The sequence below is a fragment of the Pezoporus flaviventris genome, unplaced genomic scaffold (genome assembly GCF_033815535.1).
Source record: "Pezoporus flaviventris isolate CSIRO_AGI_PZ_B2104156 unplaced genomic scaffold, CSIRO_AGI_Pfla_v1 ptg000125l, whole genome shotgun sequence".
Classification (NCBI taxonomy): Eukaryota; Metazoa; Chordata; class Aves; order Psittaciformes; family Psittacidae; genus Pezoporus; species Pezoporus flaviventris.
In genome coordinates this window covers 964,822-983,073 of record NW_026892673.1, presented here as the reverse complement: position 1 = coordinate 983,073, position 18,252 = coordinate 964,822, and the positions used below count along the sequence as shown (strand labels likewise).

At 47.8% G+C, this 18,252-nt stretch overlaps 1 protein-coding gene across 1 annotated transcript in view; it reads left to right on the top strand.

Moving 5' to 3' along the window:
* Nucleotides 1-12,615: 12,615 nt before the first annotated feature.
* Nucleotides 12,616-18,252, top strand: part of LOC133282498 (serine/threonine-protein kinase H1-like) — a 37,236-nt gene continuing 31,599 nt past the window's right edge. Inside the window, 2 exon segments of the mRNA XM_061478500.1 lie at nucleotides 12,616-13,027; nucleotides 13,861-14,876. Of these exon segments, the coding sequence (XP_061334484.1) occupies nucleotides 13,944-14,876 (933 nt within the window). The 5' untranslated portion in view covers nucleotides 12,616-13,027; nucleotides 13,861-13,943.

Genomic DNA, 18,252 nt, shown 5'->3' with positions numbered 1-18,252 from the left:
CTGTTGTTTCCTCTACCTTTTTTGCTGTGTTTTCCTTGCAGGCTCTAACAGCAGCTGATCTCAACCTGATTCTCTATGTCTGTGAGACTGTGTATACTGAGGAAGTATTTGGGCAGTATCCATGCTCACTGTCCCAGGCTGTGCTGCTTTCTCTCATTCAGCAGCTTTCCTTAGATTTGAGTACATGGCAGCAGGAGCTACTGGCAGTAATGTCTGTTAGGTGCTCCAAGCAAAGATTGTGTGAAAAAGTAGTGACTGTGCTGATACTTGCCATGAACATTTTTAGTGAATGAGTCAAGCACCTGTTACCTAAAAAACCCAACTTAAGTTACCTGCAGGTTTTGACCATGGCTTATATGGAAAAATGACTTGAGTCCTTAATTTACAATAGGGATAAAGCAAGTTAGAAAAAATGAAAAAGAGCTTTAAGTTACAGATGAGCTGGTAACCAGAGCTAAAGCTGCTGCTGTTAAGCTCAAACTGGTCTCTTAGTGCAAACCTTTTGCAGTGACTGCATTGCCTTGCGCTCAGGTTGTGGTTTGAATGTTTATGGCTTGTCTGAACTTGAGAACAGCTTGTTGGTAAAACTCTTGTTCTTCCCACAGCCCTTCCTGGATAGACATATTGGGAGAAGACCTTAAATATATCCCTATATAAAGTGACTCACTTCTGAGGATTTTTATTGTCTAATCACAGCCTGGTTTGGGTTGGAAGGGCTCATCCAGTTCCAACCCCCTGCCACAGGCAGGGACACCTTCCACTAGAGCAGGTTGCTCCAAGTCCTGTCCAACCTGGCCTTGAACACTGCCAGCGATGGGGCAGCCACTCTGGGCAACAAAGAATGTCATTAGTAAGTGACTAATTCTGCTTATGCTAAAAAAGCACCAAAGAAAATGCCTACAGAGCTGTGACCAGGCATGGCCTGTGGCCAAATGCCACCTCCTGCACTTCAGGGAGCTCTGGCTTGCTGGTTGGTGTGCTAGCTTCAGTGCAGGCAGGCAGGTTGTGTAGCACATGCTACAGGCTGGAAGCTGAAGGCTTCCCTTACCCGTTGAAGGAGGGCCAGGTGGACTCTACTGTGAGTCAGGAATGTTTGTTTTCTGATGGTTGAACATGCTGCATTGAGCTTGGGTGGGGGAGCAGAATTGGGCATCTTCTGCCCTAAAATTAACTGAATCGGATTGGGACTGTGTGCTGGGTTTGGTTTTCCCCATGGTTTCTGTTCTTCAGTTACTTGGAAGAGGCAGTTGATGCACCTGGACCACAGTGACTCCATCACCCGTGACCACATGGGGTCAGTCATGAACCAGGAGAAACTTCCAGTTCCTGCAAGTGGAGCCCCACAACACGCTGAGCAGGCCTGCCCGTCGCCTCATGATATACTCCAGGGCCTGCTCACCCTGCAGCAGATCTGATCCAGTAGTTACTAGCCACGTATGGCTTGTGTTAAGAGCTCTTGCTAGGAAATCTATCAACGTGTGTGATGTCTCTAAGGCAAATGCCATCTGTATATAGTTCCAAATAATTACTTGAAAGCTCACTTGGCTTATTTTTCCTAAATAGAATCATAGAATAGTTAGGGTTGGAAAGGACCTTAAGATCATCTAGTTCCAACCCCCCTGCCATGGGCAGGGACACCTCACAATAAACCATGTCATCCAAGGCTCTGTCCAACCTGGTCTTGAACACTGCCAGGGATGGACCATTCACAACTTCTTCGGGCAACCCATTCCAGTGCCTCACCACCCTCACAGTAAAGAACTTCTTCATTATATCCAACCTGAACTTCCCCTGTTTTAGTTTGAACTTGTTACTCCTTGTCCTATCACTGAAGTCCCTAATGAAGGTCCCTCTCCAGCATCCTTGTAGCCCTCCTTCAGATACTAGAAACTCCTCTGAGGCCTCCACGCAGCTTCTCTTTTCCAGGCTAAACAGCCCCAACTTTCTTAGCCTCTTTTTGAGAGAGTTAAGGCTGTTCTTCACCTGTCCATCCATCCCTGTGGCCTGGCTGCCAGCCCAAGCTTCATTCAGCAGGAGCTGGTGGATTTCTTCTCTATTTAGTTTGGAATCTGCTTCCATGAGCGCAGGAGAAAGGAGGCACATGCTGAGCCCTGAGTGAGGGGGCAGCCAGGAACACAAGTGCCTCATTGATGAGAAATTTGTACCTGTGTCTTAGTCAGGGAGTCAAATTCCTGCTCCCTGGTGGGGTGAGTAGCTGGGAGTACATAAGCAGAGCACACAGGGCTTTCGTTAACTCCAGATCTGCAGTGGGGGTAGGGCTGTGTCTGTGTCTGTTTGTCTGGGGTGCTCTGGGTTGGGAGACTCCAGCAGCAGGAAACTGCATGAGCCCCTGGTCTCTGTGTTGGAGCAGATGTTCACTTTCATCCATGGTTCAGATGTTAGTTTTGGGTTTACACCTGGGGTTTTCTTGTTACCTAAATTTTGGATTTCTTTTTTTCTTGAAGTAACACTAAAACAATTCAATAAACAACTTTTTGAAGAAAAAATGGGGACCAGCTTCTGTTGTGCTTTGGAGGGAGGAGTGAATAGGCTGAGCTACGTACTTGATCTTGAACTGGAGCCTGAGTTGAGGAGCTGTGATACCTTTCCTTTCTGCCAGCACTTCAAGTCTAATCTTAGATCATTCCCATGGTCTCTGGTTGAATTTTCCGATTAAGTTTGGGTGCATTGGTCAGAGGTGGCTTGGGAGCCAGTGATGTTCTGCAGCTCCCCAAGGAAAAATTCTACCCATGTGTTCCACGTGAAGCTCTCTCCTTGACGGAGCTGGGGGCAGGTTTCCCCCGACGTTTTGCAGAGGGGTAGCAGAGGTGATTTGCCCTCCTGGTTTCCTCTTCCTTGCCTGCCCTGCCCAGCTTCCTACTGAGGGAGCTGGGCAGAGGGGAGAGCTTGAGCCCAGGAGGCCAAAACCCAGCCTGAAGCAGGGACTAGCCAGCCAAGGGCCCATATCTGTTGGTCCTACCAGCTGCTGTGTCCCTGGGCTGGTGAGAGATGGTTTGTTGCCTGGCTGAGTTGAAAGAGGAGCAAGATACCACTTTCTCTATTGATACCTGCAATATTTGTGACCCATGTAGCTGATGTCAGTCTGAGGCTTGGATATGACTGGCAGGTTTCTCATAATGAGCACCCCCTGTGCTCCATGACAGGCTGAGGTTTCAGGTTTGCCCCAATCTTACAGCCCAGGGCTTTGTTTCACGGGATGCCAGCGGTACAGTACACAGCTCCCTGGAGACATCCTGGCTGCCTCAGCAGCCACTGGGCAACTTTTTCTGCTTCTGGGGTCACCTTCCTGCAGGGGCCCCCTCTGGGACTGTCCTCACCCTTTTTAGCACCCTCAGTGCAGAGACTTCCTGGATGCACACCCACAGCACTTCGCAAAGTCTCACAACTCCTGTGACTTGGCATTGGGAACCTGGCACAAGACATTTCACTGTGACCAGACAAATGCTGTCTCTTTTCGGGCCTTCACCCAGCTGGAAGATGCACTCACAGGTGTTGCCAGATTGTTGCTGGCACTGGGGTTTGGCCGGTCCCAGTGGTGAATCCTTTGCAGAGCAGAGTAGGGAGTTAGGGCTTCTCTAGCTTGAAGCAGATGGAGTTGCCTTTGTGCCTCTTCTTTTTGTCCTTTTACTTCCCTGCCTCTGTTCCCCGGCTCCGTTCCCTTGCTCCGTCCACTTCCCCTTTCTCTTCTACCAAAGCAGGAGCAGGGACTCCAGCTTGCTGAGCCTTTGCTTTGTTTTTTTCCCTGCTGTAGTCACAAATTAGTCTTCACTGGTAGGGGGTCAGGGCCAGGGGACAGATGACTGGGGAGGCTGGGGCAAAGCATCCAGCTCCTGCTCTTCCCCTGTGGCAAATGGTAGCATTGCTTGTGGGGTCATCACATCATGCCCCATCAGGCTCCTGGGCCAGGAGCAAGGGTCACTCTGAGCACAGTTTCACCCCTGCCCACTGACACCCACAGTCCTGAGCCAAGCAGGTGATCCTGTGGGGGGATCTGCAGGTGCTCAGCTCTGTCTCTTCCTCTCCCCTGCAGCCCCTGAGCAAGGCCAGGATGTGTGACACCATCTACAAGGGCTTTGCCCACCTGCCTCATCAGCCTGGGGGACAGCATGGTCCAGAGCATGCAGTGCTAGCGGAACAAGGGTGCTGAGGAGGTTCAGGAGCTGGACACTCTCTGCAAATGAGTGTCTCCATCCCCATGGGAGCTGCTAGGATGATGTCTGGATGACCAGCCACCAGTGGACACCCCAACTCCTGCCCATTTCCCCAGGTCCCCTGGGATGACTTTTACACATGTGCCAGCGAGGTGCTGTCAAAGCTGCCCCAAGGAAGTGGCTGCTATCTGGGAGTCTCTGTGCTAGGAATCCCATAAGATCCAGTTCCAGGGGAACCCGCAGGAACTGTGCAGTGCCCAGGGCTGCCTGGCCAGTTCCCACAGCTCACTGGCCGCCAAGACCAACCAGGCCATGCTGTGGAGCTTGGGCACCCCGCTGTACTCCCCACGCCTAGCCCTGCTGGTTCTGCTGCTGCTGGTGCCATGGTTCTAGCTCTGGCACATCCCAATGCCCAGGGACATCCTGCATCGGTCCCCCTGGTGCTGGCCAGGCACAGGCACCTGTGGTCCCTGCCAAGACCACCTCACCCTTGGGCATCCCTCACAGGACACAGGACTCTCCAGCAGCCCTTCAGACAGACTTATATTTATAGTTAAAGATGCTTTTACATTTCTTCTTCTTGTCTCACAAGGAATGCCCCTCATGCCCTTCCCAAGCTCTGGGATTGCTCCAGGGATTGGAGAGGAGATGCTCTCTGGAGCAGCTCCCCAGAGAGGGTCATGGGGGAGGAGGCTGGGGCTCTGTCACCCCCTGTATCAGTCACAGCCTTGCCAGGAGCCTACAGGACCACAACAGCCTTGGGGAGGGTGTAGAAGGGATTCCCACCACCCTGTATTCCCTGAGAGCTACTTTTCAGGGCGAGGGGTAAAGGATATTCCCCTAGAGCTGGGTAAAATGCTTTCTTTATTTTAAAGGGAAAACACAGCTGCTAGCCTGTCCTCTGATGGGCAACTCCTCTGGCACAAGGAAATTTTCTGAAAGAAATTATCTTTTTAATCACTTTTATTTTGGTCTGTCTATATTCAATACTGTTAATAGTCATGAAGGAGACAGGGGTTTGAAGGGAAGAGAGAGGGGTTTATTTTTAGACAAGATGATATGGGTGGAAAAAAAACCCAGGAAACTGAAGCTATCATCCAGGTGCAAGTGTATCATTGTTTAAGCCCAGCCAGTAACTTGGAACCATGCAGCTGCTCGCTCACTCCCCACTTTTCCTCATACCTCCAGCTCTCGCAGGGATGGGGAGGAGAATAGAAAGAATGTAACTCCCACAGGTAGGGATAAGAACAGTCAAGTAACTAAGGTATAACACAAAACCACTACTTCTACCACCAATAATAATAATGATAAGGGAAATAACAAGGGGAGATAATATAAAACTAAAACGGAAAGGTACACACCAGACTTCCCCATCTTTCCACATTACCCACCAACTACATTTGGGTCCATGAGCAAAAGCAATCCCACAAGTTGGTTTGTCTTTATATAAAGCAGGAAAAACCCAGACTGTCTTCTCCAGGAAATTCTTTATGTGCACTACAGGAGCTTTATCCCCTTCTACAGTATGTAAAAGTTCTGATTGGGCTGGGCCAGCCCTGTTGGCAGATCCTCTGGTGTGGACCAATCAGGTGGCTTTTGGTAAATGTGTATCACAATTTTTGAAAGTCCTATGACCCATTGCTCTCAGTTTAGCTTTTAACAGCCCATTGTACCAGGTCCATGGGAGTGTGATATAGTCAATGTGCCACGCCTCCTCATATTTGTATTTTAGCCATCGTCCTCCATAACAAACATGCTTTAACCACTTGGCTTCCTTAATTGCAGCACGTGTTTCACAGTCGTGGATAACCTGGGCTGTAGTGTTCGTTGTTAAGTCCAACCCTCAATCACAAGCCTATCTATATGTAGTGATAGGACAAGGGGGAATGGGTTCAAACTTAAACAGGGGAAGTTCAGGTTAGATATCAAGAAGTTCTTTATTGTGAGGGTGGTGAGGCCCTGGAAAAGGTTGCACAAGGAAGTTGTGAATGGTCCATCCCTGGCGCAGTGTTCAAGGCCAGGTTGGATGGAGTCTTGGGTGACATGGTTTAGTGTGAGGTGTTCCTGCCCATGTCAGGGGGGTTGGAACTAGATGATCTTAAGGTCCTTTCCAACCCAAACAATTCTGTGATTCTATGATCCCCTTATTTTAGGTTGTTTCTCAAGTAATGACTTGTCATATAATACAATCATTGATATTGAATGTGGTCTGGCATGCATTCTCAGCATGGTCATCACCTCTATACTATGGGAGACATGTAATGGGAATTTTAAGGATTTACACATCTTTTTTTCTCTTCCCGGTTGTCAGCCTATGAAGGAGACATTCCCTTACACCCTTGTCATGGTTTAAACCCAGTCAGGCAACTCATTCACTCACTTCCCCCCCTTCTTTCTCTCCCCCTACTCCCGGAGGGATGAAGAGGAGAACCAAAAGAATGCAACTCCCACGGGTTGAGATAAGAACAGTTTAGTAACTAAGGTATAACACAAATCACTACTGCTACCGTCAATAATAATAATGATAAAGGAAATAACAAGGGAAGAGAATACAACACCTCAGCACCATCTGACCGATAACTCACCCCCCTGGCCCGACCAAGCACTGGCCAATACCTCTTCCAACCCTGCAACCCTGCAGTCCTAGCCCTTCCGGGTAACTCTCCGTTACATCCTGGGCATGACATGCTGTGGTATGGAATACCCCTTTGGTCAGTTTGGGTCAGGTGTCCTGTCTCTGCTTCCTCCCGGCTTTCCCTTCTCCCTGGCAGAGCATGAGGCTCACAAAGTCCTTGGCCAAACCAAAACATCATTGTTATCAGCTCTGTTCCCAAGCTGAAAGTCAAAACACTGCACTGCACCAGCTACCAAGATAGAGAAAAATGACTGCTACTGCTGAACCCAGGACAACCTTCCACTCCCCCACCAGGCCATACTACCCTGAGAATGCCCTATTTCATCTGATAAGTTAAGCGGGATCAGGTTTGGGTCTTGTCTAAGGTTAAATGATGGTCTAAGAGGACCACCAAGAGATTTTTCCCAAAGCTGGACAGTCGTGAGTAGCAGGGTGTGTGCAATCGTATTGGCAATTACTTAAGCCAGTTGGCCCCTCCAGTGTTTTGGAACTTCACCACTGAAGAAGTGCGAAATCTGGAAAAATTATCAGAACACTTAGACAAGGTGTGCTGTTGTCCTGGCAATACCAGAGAGGGACAAATCATGGCAATGTGCTGGGCCTTGGCCTATGTCTACAGAGCCCTGCTCTGTAAGGGGCGGGAAGAAGATGTCTCTGGATCTGATGGCAAAGCAACAGACAATGCAGCTATTCAACCCCCAAGCACAGCAGCTACATGAACCCCAACTACAGACACTGCAGCCACTCCAACCCCAGTGATAGGTACTACATCTAAACCAAAGGACCAATCCATGCCAATATCAGTTGCCCCTGAAAGCAAGGGGAAAAGCAAATGAGAGCTACAAAGAGCAACTTGTGCAGTGAAGAAAGATGAAGACCCAGTGTGTGTACTACAGGGGATGACATCTGAACAGGAGTTATTACTACAGGAACTAGAGGACGAGGAAGAAGAGGTGGCTTCTTGATCCCAGTCTTTGCCTGAGCTGTTGAATACACTGAAAGATTTCTCACGTCTTCCAGGGGACCACATCATCTCCTGGCTTAAGACCAGCCAGTAACTCAGAACCATTCAGCCACTCACTCGCTCCCCCCATCTTCCTCCCTGCTCCTGGAGGGATGGAGAGGAGAATCCAAAGAATGTAAACCCCATGGGTTGAGATAAGAACAGTCCAGTAACTAAGATACAATATAAAACTACTACTGCTACCACCAATAATAATAATCATAAATTAGAATCATTGAATCACAGAATCCGAGACTGGTTTGGGTTCGAAGGGACCTTAAAACCTATCCACTTTCAACCCCTTGCCATGGGCAGGGATACCTTCCACTAGATCAGGTTGCTCCAAGTCCTGTCCAACCTCGCCTTAAACACTGCCAAGGATGGGGCAGCCACAGATTCTCTGGGCAACCTGTGCCAGCACCTCAGCACCCTCACAGGGAAGAACTTTTTTCTTAGATCTCATCTCAGTCTCCCCTCTGGCAGGTTAAAGCCATTCTCCCTTGTACTGTCAGAGCTCCTGATCCATGCAGTATTTACCCTGGTGCTGGAGCAGGCTGATCAAGGCTGTCTCCAGGGAGCTGTGACTCTCCAAGGAGGGAAGATTCTCCACCCCTCTGGATACTCGGCATTGCCCTGGTAGTCTCAGCCTGCTTTTAGCAGCTTCCACAGGAGAAACCATGAGGAAGCTGCTGACAGGAGGTTGTCATGGTTTAATCCCAGGCCATAAATCAGAACCACGCAGTCTACACCCCGCCTTTCTTCACACACACACACACACACCCTGCTCCTGGAGTGACGGGGAGGAGAACTGAAAGACTGTAACTAACTCCCACGGGTTGAGATAAGAACAGTCCAGTAACTAAGGTACAGTACATAAATACTATTCCTTAAAATTCCCATTACATGTCTCCCATAGTATAGAGGTGATGACCACACTGAGAACGCATGCCAGACCACATTCAAGATCAATGATTGTATTATATGACAAGTCATTACCATGAAGTATGAACAATGATCCTACCAAGAAAGCTGCTGCTCCAATCATTGGTGAGCAGCTTCCCAGATGGAGTGGAAGATCTGATTTTACTCCAACTCCTGTGTCGTGGTTTAAACACAGCCGGCAACCCAGAACCACACAGCCGCTTGCTCACTCCCCTCCTTCCTCCCCCTGCTCCTGAAGGGATGGGGAGGAGAATCGAAAGAATATAACTCCCATAGGTTGAGATAAGAACAGCCCAGTTACTAAGGTATAACACAAACCACTACTGCTACCACCAATAATAATAATGATAAGGGAAATAACAAAGGAAGAGAATACAAAAACTCACCACCTGCCAACAGATAATACCCAGCCCAACCCTGGCAGTGGATTAGCCCTTCTGGGTAACTCTCAGTTACATCCTGGGCACGATGTGCTGTGGTATGGAATACTTTGGTCAGTTTGGGTCAGGTGTCTTGTCTCTGCTTCCTCCTGGCTTCCTCTCCTCCCTGACAGAGCATGAGACTCAGAATGTCCTTGGTCAGACTAGACATTTGAGCAGTAACTAAAAGCATCGGTGTTATCAGCGCTGTTCCCAGGCCGAAAGTCAAAAACACAGCGCTGTACCAGCTACGAAGAAGGAGAAAAAATGACTGCTACTGTTGAACCCAGGACAAGATGTAAAACCCTAAGAGGAACCTGTTTTTGCAGTGGGACGGTCATTCCCAGGAGGGAGCAGCCAAGCTGTGGAGCCACTTCTGCTGCTTCTTCAGATCCCTGGCTCAATGGGCTGGATCCTTCTCATGGCTCCAGAGGCAGGCTGCAGGTCCTGGGGTGTACGAGTTGGCATAGGATTTCTGAAGGGGTAAGCAAGGAGGAGCAGGGTGAGGCTCCTCTCTTGGGAGAGAAACATCTTGGAAGGCAGGTGTCCTGGGTTCAGCAGTAGCAGTCATTTTTTTTCTCTTTCTTAGTAGCCGGTGCAGTGCTGTGGTTTTGATTTTCGGCCTGGGAACAGCGCTGATAATACTGATGTTTTCAGTTACTGCTCAAAAGTTTAGTCTGACCAAGGACTTTCTGAGCCTCGTGCTCTGCCAGGGAGGAGGGGAAGCCGGGAGGAAGCAGAGACAGGACACCTGACCCAAACTGACCAAAGAGGTATTCAATACCACAGCACATCATGCCCAGGATGTAACGCGGAGTTACCTGGAAGGGCTAGGGCACTGCGGGGTTGGACACTGCAGTTGGTGCTTGGTTGGGCTGGGTGGGGTGAGTTATTGGTTGGCGGGTGGTGAGGTGTTGTATTCTCTTCCCTTGTTATTTCCTTTATCATTATTATTATTGGTGGTAGCAGTAGTGATTTTTGTTATACCTTAGTTACTAAACTGTTCTTATCTCAACCCATGGGAGTTGCATTCTTTTGATTCTCCTCCCCATCCCTCCGGGAGCAGGGGGAGGGCAAGGGGGGGGGTGGGGTGCGAGAGAGACTGCGTGGCTGACAGGGTTTAAACCACGACAGCAGGAGACAGAACCAGGTGAAAGTCAATCAAGAAACCACAAGAAGATGACATTCCCTCTGGCAGCAAAAACAAGTTGTTTGACCATGCCCAAATGCAGCACCACTGTATGAGCGTGTCAAAAATTATCAGTCCCATCTTGTAGGAGGGAGTTAAAATCAGTGGGGTTTGGCCAGAGCAGTGCTGGTGGGACAAGAGGCTGAAGAGCCTCCCAGAGGGCTTGGGGCTTCGCAGCCTGGTCCCAGTGCTAGATGCTTACCCTGCTCATAAAACTTCTTGCTGTAGATGAAGGAATGACCTAAGACTGAGTAACAGGTTTCAGAGGTTAACTGACAATGACCCCAAACTCAAAATGGGTGCCCAAACCAGCAGGCAGTTCACCACATCATAGATGAAAGGATGGTTCCCCAAGATCCCTGCCCACTCTCCAGCTCCATCACAGGTTTCACCCCACCCCCCCTCCCCCAGCCCCAACCTTCTGCAGCAAGCTACCAGTCCTTAGCCACATTCCTTGGTAGTTTGCCAGGGTGGATGTGTTGGCTTTATGCAGATGCCTGGTGTGACATTCTCTTGGCTCCAGTGGCCCTCGGAGTATTACCATGTCATGAATAATGCAAGGAAGAGCTTCTCTGATTGAAGTTCTCATAAATCCATGGTTCTAGCCCAAGAGTTTGACAGGTGTTGGCTCTGACAATTGACAATTGTTGTGCTGACAATTAGTGACTGCCTCATTTGGTGTTCTCAGGAAACAAAGCTTAGAGGAAGTGACTAATAGAAGATGCAAAGCCCTGGGGGAAACCTGTACTTGCAGGGTGGTTGTCCATGTCTGAGCAGCTGTGGGCAAGGTGAGGACACCTGCTGCTGGACACCCATCTGTAGCAGCCGGGCTGATGAGGAGAGGCACATGCTTTTTAATTTGCTGGTGGCACCAAGCTGGGATGACCTTGAGAAACAGCCTAAAATAAGGGGATCATAGAATCATAGAATCACAGAATGGTTTGGGTTGGAAAGGACCTTAAGATCATCTACTTCCAACCCCCCTGACATGGGCAGGGACACCTCACACTAAGCCATGTCACCCAAGACTCCGTCCAGCCTGGTCTTGAACGCTGCCAGGGATGAAGCATTCACAACTTCCTTGTGCAACCTGTTCCAGGGCCTCACCACCCTCACAGTAAAGAACTTCTTGATATCTAACCTGAACTTCCCCTGTTTAAGTTTGAACCCATTCCCCCTTGTCCTATCACTACAGCTCCTAATGAAGAGGGGACAGGGACATGTGCAAAGTTTTACATATCGGGCAGAGGCTAAGCCACCTCCCAGGGACAGTGTGAGGATGTATGGCTGTGTAATTATCATCTCCAGATAGAAAATGGGAGGGGTTATAATGTTGAAAATGTACTAACTGATGACTATAGCATGCATCAGCAGGTGTAACTTTTGATACAGTATGACTTCCTAAGCATTTTAAACAGCCAACAAACCCAGGAGTGTTAAAATAAAGCCAGCTATTTTTAAAAGCATGGCAGGAGCATGAAATAGCTCCTCCACCTGAACTGTGTTGGGAATGATGCAACAGATGGGATGAAAAACAAACCCAGTGATGTCATGTTTGTGTCTTTCCCAGAGAATGAAGTGCCATCATCATTGCTGCAAGGAGATGTCATCCCTCCCTTGTCCCACTGCTTTCAGGTCATCTAGGGCTGAAGTGTGGAGTGTGTAGTTTAAGGATGGGGAAAGGGTGTGAGGAAGAAAGTTCACCAGCAGTTGCCAAGCAAGCTGAGGTGCTGTACTGCTGAATCATGGGATACGATGTGCTGGTGATGCTAAGGAGAGGAGCAGGAGGATATTGAAACATAAACCCCATGTTCCTCACAGACGCAGCTTGGGCGTGTTGTCCTCTCCGTAGTTTGGCACCTGCTGAGTATGTGATGTCCTTCTCAGAGGGGGCTTGGGATGCCCCATTTCTCCAGTGCTTTTGTTCCTTCCTCCAAACTCCTGGTTATCATTAAACAGGAGCATTTCCACCAGCACTGACATAGAGTTAAGCATTTTGTTGCTGGCTGTGGTGTGGTTCTGTCAGCTTCACTGAGACCCTTACATATACAAGGAAGAAGTTACACACACTGGTAGTTGATGCCTGATCTCAGCTGATGTCGTTAGTGGATTTATATACAATGTTTTCAAGTTCAGTGTTTGAGCCTTCTTGTTTTTTTACGGGGGGACATTTTACATAAGTGCTTCTCTATGTGTGGAATTACTCTAATAATTTGTTTCTGGATGCTCTCATATGATTTTTCTTTTAATCCATTTTAAGGTACAGCAATGCTGGGAAGAACTCTCAGTGGGAGGCATTATTCAGGTCTAGCTATAGTTCTTGATTTCTTTTTTGTCATGGTACTTGAATCTGAATGAGCACCCAGTTATAGGACAGCCCTTGGTGAAAGTCAGTTGAGCTTTCTATGAAGTTGTTTACTGTTTGTGCATGCTCAATTTCCATGAGGAGTTACTTTGATATCTTATTTTAAAACTGAATCTCAACTAAAGCCTTGTATTCTTTCCAGGTTAGATGTAGAGACTAAACTTCTTCCACCTGTCCCTCTAAAACATGTATTTCTCCATGTAATCCTCCTGATGGAAAACCAGACAGGGTTCCCTTCCTGCTGTTCATGCTGACTGGCTCCTTGGAGAGGTGGTGAATGAGTGAATGTATGCTTGGTGGTCGTAAGTCCTACAATTACATTTCAAGGCTAACAGCATCTCCATAGCCTTCTATGAAGGCTCAGGCACCATATTGATGGGCTCTGAGCCAAAGAGTGGAAATTTAAATCTGCCTGGCTAACTGCCACAGCACAGACAGACGGCTTCTTCATCTCCTAAGCCAGTCATATTGTTTTAATTGGCACATCAAGACTTGCTGAAGTGCAGCAAGTAAAAACAAAGCTATAGAATCCCAGACTGGTTTGTGTTGGAAGGGATCTTAAAGCTTATCCAGTTCCAACCCCCTGCCATGGGCAGGGACACCTTCTACTAGAGCAGGTTGCTCCAAGCGCCCTCCAGCCTGGCCTTAAACACTGCCAGGGATGGGGCAGCCACAGCTTCTCTGGGCAACCTGTGCCAGTGCCTCACCCCCCTCACAGGGAAGAGCTTCTGCTTAAGATCTCATCTCAGTCTCCTATATTTCAGTTTAAAACTATTTCCCCTTGTCTTGTTACATGCCCTTGTAAAAAGTTCCTCCCCAAAATTTGGTAATAACCAATTAAGCAGCTGTGCCTGGACAAGAGAACTTCCAGAGGTCTCTTCCTACCTCAGCCATTCTGTATCTCTGTGCTTCAGTGCTCAGCTGGGAGCAGTAAACAAGCTGTGCTTTATAAAAAGAGATACTGTTTGATTTCCAGGGCCATATGTTCTGACCATGACTCTGGGTTTACAGGCACTATTATCAGTAGCTTGTGATGAAAGCAGCAAAGCACTGTACATGCTCTGCAGTGAAGTGCGGTGAACATCCCAAACTCCTTTGTGGTACTTATTGGGTTTGTCTCATTCTTTTCCTAAAGTTCAAATGTGGAAATTGCCCTGGATGTGGTTGCTGCTGCTGCCCTGGTCAAATGTCTTGATAGGGAATTAACACCATTCTGTGATGGGCTGTGGGACAAGCAAAGTGCTTCCAGAGCCTCCCAGAGATGTGCAGCTAGACCTGGTGAAAAAAGTTGAACCTTACACAGGCCGCGATGACATATATAAACATTTCATCAAGGATCACTGTGAGATCAAAGCTCCTTCACCTCCAGAGCATGCTAACCCATACCCTGGGAACCACCTGCCTGCTCATTTGAACCAGCCTGAGCCCTTCAAGAACAAAGTGGCTAAATACTGTGCCAAGTTTGACACTAGAGTGACAGCCAAGTATGACATTAAAGCCTTGATCGGGAGAGGGAGTTTTAGCCATGTTGTACGGGTGGAACACAGGGCCACCAAGCAGCCCTATGCCATCAAGATGATAGAGACCAAATACCAGGAGGGGAGGGAGGTGTGTGAATCAGAGCTTAGTGTGCTGCGTCGGGTTCGCCACACCAACATCATCCAGCTGATTGAGGTGTTTGAGACCCAGGACTGTGTGTACATGGTGATGGAGTTGGCAACTGGAGGAGAACTGTTTGATCAAATCATTGCTAAGGGCTCCTTCACAGAGAGAGATGCTACATGAGTGCTGCAGATGGTGTTGGATGGTGTGAAGTATCTGCATACGCTGCGTATCACACACTGGGACTTAAAGCCAGAGAATCTGCTGTACTACCATCCAGGAACAGATTCCAAAATCATGATTACAGACTTTGGACTGGTGAGTCCTCAGAAGAAGGGAGATGACTGCCTGATGAAAACTACATGTGGGACCCCAGAGTACATTGCTCCTGAGATCCTGGTCAGGAAGCCGTACACTAACTCTGTAGACATGTGGGCGCTCGGTGTCATCTCCTACATTCTCCTCAGTGGCACTATGCCCTTTGAAGATGACAACCGCACCCGCTTGTATCGGCAGATCCTGAAAGGAAAATACAGTTACTCAGGCGAGGTGAGTGTGCCAGGGGTTATGGTGAGGGGAAGTCAAGCCAGAAGCTCTCTGTAGATGGGTCTTTGTAATGAGCAGAAGCTGGCTATTGTGTGCAGTGTGGTAACATCATCAGGGTTAAAACCCCCTGTGATTCTGGCTTTTAAAATACTTTCCTGTTTTCTCCCTGCTTTCCAAAACTGCTTTCAGAGCAGCATAGTGAGCTTCTCTTAAAAATGTGTGTGTAAAGAAAGGTCTCTTCCTGTAGAGCAGAACTGGCATGCTTGTGGGTTTCTAGCTGGGGAGACCTCAGCTGTGGTAAGCTGCTGCTTGATGCTTTCCTGTCAAAACTCATGCCAGGGTGAGTGTTTGCAGTGTGGTATGTACATACCTTGTCTGATTTCTGATACAAATCCAAGCGTAGTCTGAAAAACACCTTTGCTGAAATTATGGCAGACAAAGGGGCACTTGCTTCTATATCTGGAGACATGAGCATTTCTGAAATAGATCTGCATTGTCTCCTAAGTTGAGTATGTGACGAACTGGAGGATTGAAGAATAATCTTGGATAACTGTGGAAGGAGGAACCTTGGGAGATATTTATTTTTTATTTAGGCAGAAGATGGGTGCCCCTACCCTCCCAGAGTCCCATCACTCCACCACTGCCACAGCTCCTGCAAACTTGCTTCTAATCATGGTGGGAGATCTCAACTATCAGCCACTTTTTTTACCAGCACAGTTGCCAAGCGCAGGCATAATCTCACTAAGAATCACATCTATGGAAAGTGGGGGGCAACTAGATCTGCAAGTTATGTTTTTGCCTGTAACCCTCACTGGCAAAATTTAAAAATTAAGCTTTTATAAGCTCTAATAAGAGAGGAAAATGTTTAGATTCCTGAGCATCATGACTTTGTGAGGGGAAACCCATTAGGAAAGTGTTACTAAGTGGCTAAGTTTGTGATTCTGAAGTGACAGTAAGACAACCGTCAAAACCCCAGAATAAATTAATGATTGTTCTCATGTGTTTAGGTGTGAAAGCTATATTGGCATTTTAATGATGGAAGGGAGGACTAACATGTTAAGTTTTTAAACATATTAAGCTGCTTTAGGATTGTGCTTGTTTTGTGTTTTTTTTTCCCATTTATTTATTTATTTTGTGGTTTAAGCCCAGCCGGTAAATTGGAACCATGCAGCCACTCACTTCTGGAGGGATGGGGAGGAGAATCAAAAGAATGTAAATCCCACGGGTTGAGATAAGAACAGTCCAGTAACTAAAGTATAACACAAAACCACTAGTGCTATCACCAATAATAACAACAATAAGGGAAATAACAAGGGAAGAGAATACAACCACTCAACACCCACCGAACGATACCCAGCCCATCCTGAGCAGTGATCCAACCCTTCTGGGTAACCGCCTCCAGTTTCTATACTGGGCAGATGTGCTGTGGTATGGAATACCTCTTTGGCTCGTTTGGGTCAGGTGTCCTGTCTCTTCTTCCTCCCGGCTTCCCCTCCTCCCTGCAAAACATGAGACTCAGAAAGTCCTTGGTCAGAGTAAATATGACTGAGCAACAACTAAAAGCATCGGTGTTATCAGCACTGTTCCCAAGCTGAAAGTAAAAAACACAGCACTGCACCAGCTGCTAAGAAGGAGAAAAATGACTGCTAATGCTGAACCCAGGACAGTATTCACCCCTTATTCTATGCCATTCAGGTCATGCTCAGATCCCACATTTTTCAATATACCATCACTCTTGTCTCATATATATATATATGCATCCATTCACACAAAGAGAGAGATATCATTCCTTAGTGCACAGACCAATCTCTTTAAAGCTGATGAATTCATCCAGTCCATGATGTTGGTTTCCATCTCTTGTAACAGTCTTTCAGAGCAGGAGAGACTGTGTGCAGTGTTGGATTGTTGCCTGCTAATGACACCGTGGAACTCTGGTCACTGCTGAGCCAGTCTGGTTTTGTCACAGTTCATTCTTTGTTGGGGTGATGGCAGAGGGAAGTCAGGGCCAGTAGCTGGTGACCTGAAGACATCTTGCTGGTGGGCTATAAAAGTGCTCCATAGCAGGCAACAGCATATAATTGTATTCATTGGCTGTTTTTCCCTAAAATCAAATCCCCTTGAGGTACACATCTGACTTCCCCATCTTCCCACATTGCCCACCAAGTATATCCAGGTCCCTGAGCAAAAGCAATCCCCTGAGTAGTTTTGCCTTTATCTAAAGCAGGAATAACCCAGACTGTCTTCCCCAGGAAATTCTGTATGTGCACCACAGAAACTTTATCCCCTTCTACAGTATGTAAAAGTTCTGATTGGGCTGGGGCAGCCCTGTTGGCAGATCCTCTGGTGTTGACCAACCAGGTGGCTTTTGGTAAATGCGTATCCCAATGTTTGAAAGTCCCACCAGCCCTTGCTCTCAGTGTAGTTTTTGACAGCCCATTGTACCGTTTGATTTTTGCCAGAGGCTGGTTCATGGTAGGGAACTACTCAATTCTCTCTGGGGGCCTGTGAGAAACACAATTTGTTTCTCAAGGCCCAGGATAGTATTCTGGGCAGTGGCATGGGGCACAGCCTGTGTTTCTAGCCATCCAGTGGCTGCTTCCAGCATGGTAAGCACATGGTGATGCAAAAGGGTTAACTGATGTATGAGGGGGTTAGTGTTAAGCCGCTTGCTTAACATTGTTACTGTTTACTTGTGCTTACTCAGCAAATGCTTGCTCAACACTTATCGTGCTTGCCAGAACAGAGTGGGAGGACCAAGGCTATTGATAAGAGGAAGGAACAGTAACTCCTGTTCTCTGGACCCCTAAACCGGCTGAAATCAGCTTTGCGGTTTGGACAGTGACTAAATCACCAGGGAACATGCGCAACAACTATAGATGAAAAGTCCAGGGAAGACTCTTTTACTTCATATTGAGACCCTCGCCCATGACCACCAGGAGACCCTACGTAAGCAAAGACGTTTTACCTCATTATAATATGAAGCGGGATAGGTCTTGAGTACATATAGGCATGTTGTGTAACCTCATGAATATGTAATAGTTTAGAGGATAAATATGAAGGAGAACAACGCTGAGGTGCGCATGCCTTTGGAGGAGCTATCCCCCATGCGCCTCAGCACTGAATAAAAGCATACCTACTTTACAACTTTAATGAGTTGTCGAGTCTCCCCGTGCATCAATTTAGCGAGCCAGCCGGGAGACCTCTGTTCGGCTGCAGGATCAGTTGAGGGGTGGACATCCTAGGTGCCCCAGGCCACTTGCCTGGAGGAGCTCTGCTTCTCGTCCGCTCACTGTGGGGACAGACAACAACCTGTGCTGGCTGTGGAAAACAGTATGCTTGGAATTTAAGTTTGTAATTTAGGGGGCGTATAAGTCATACG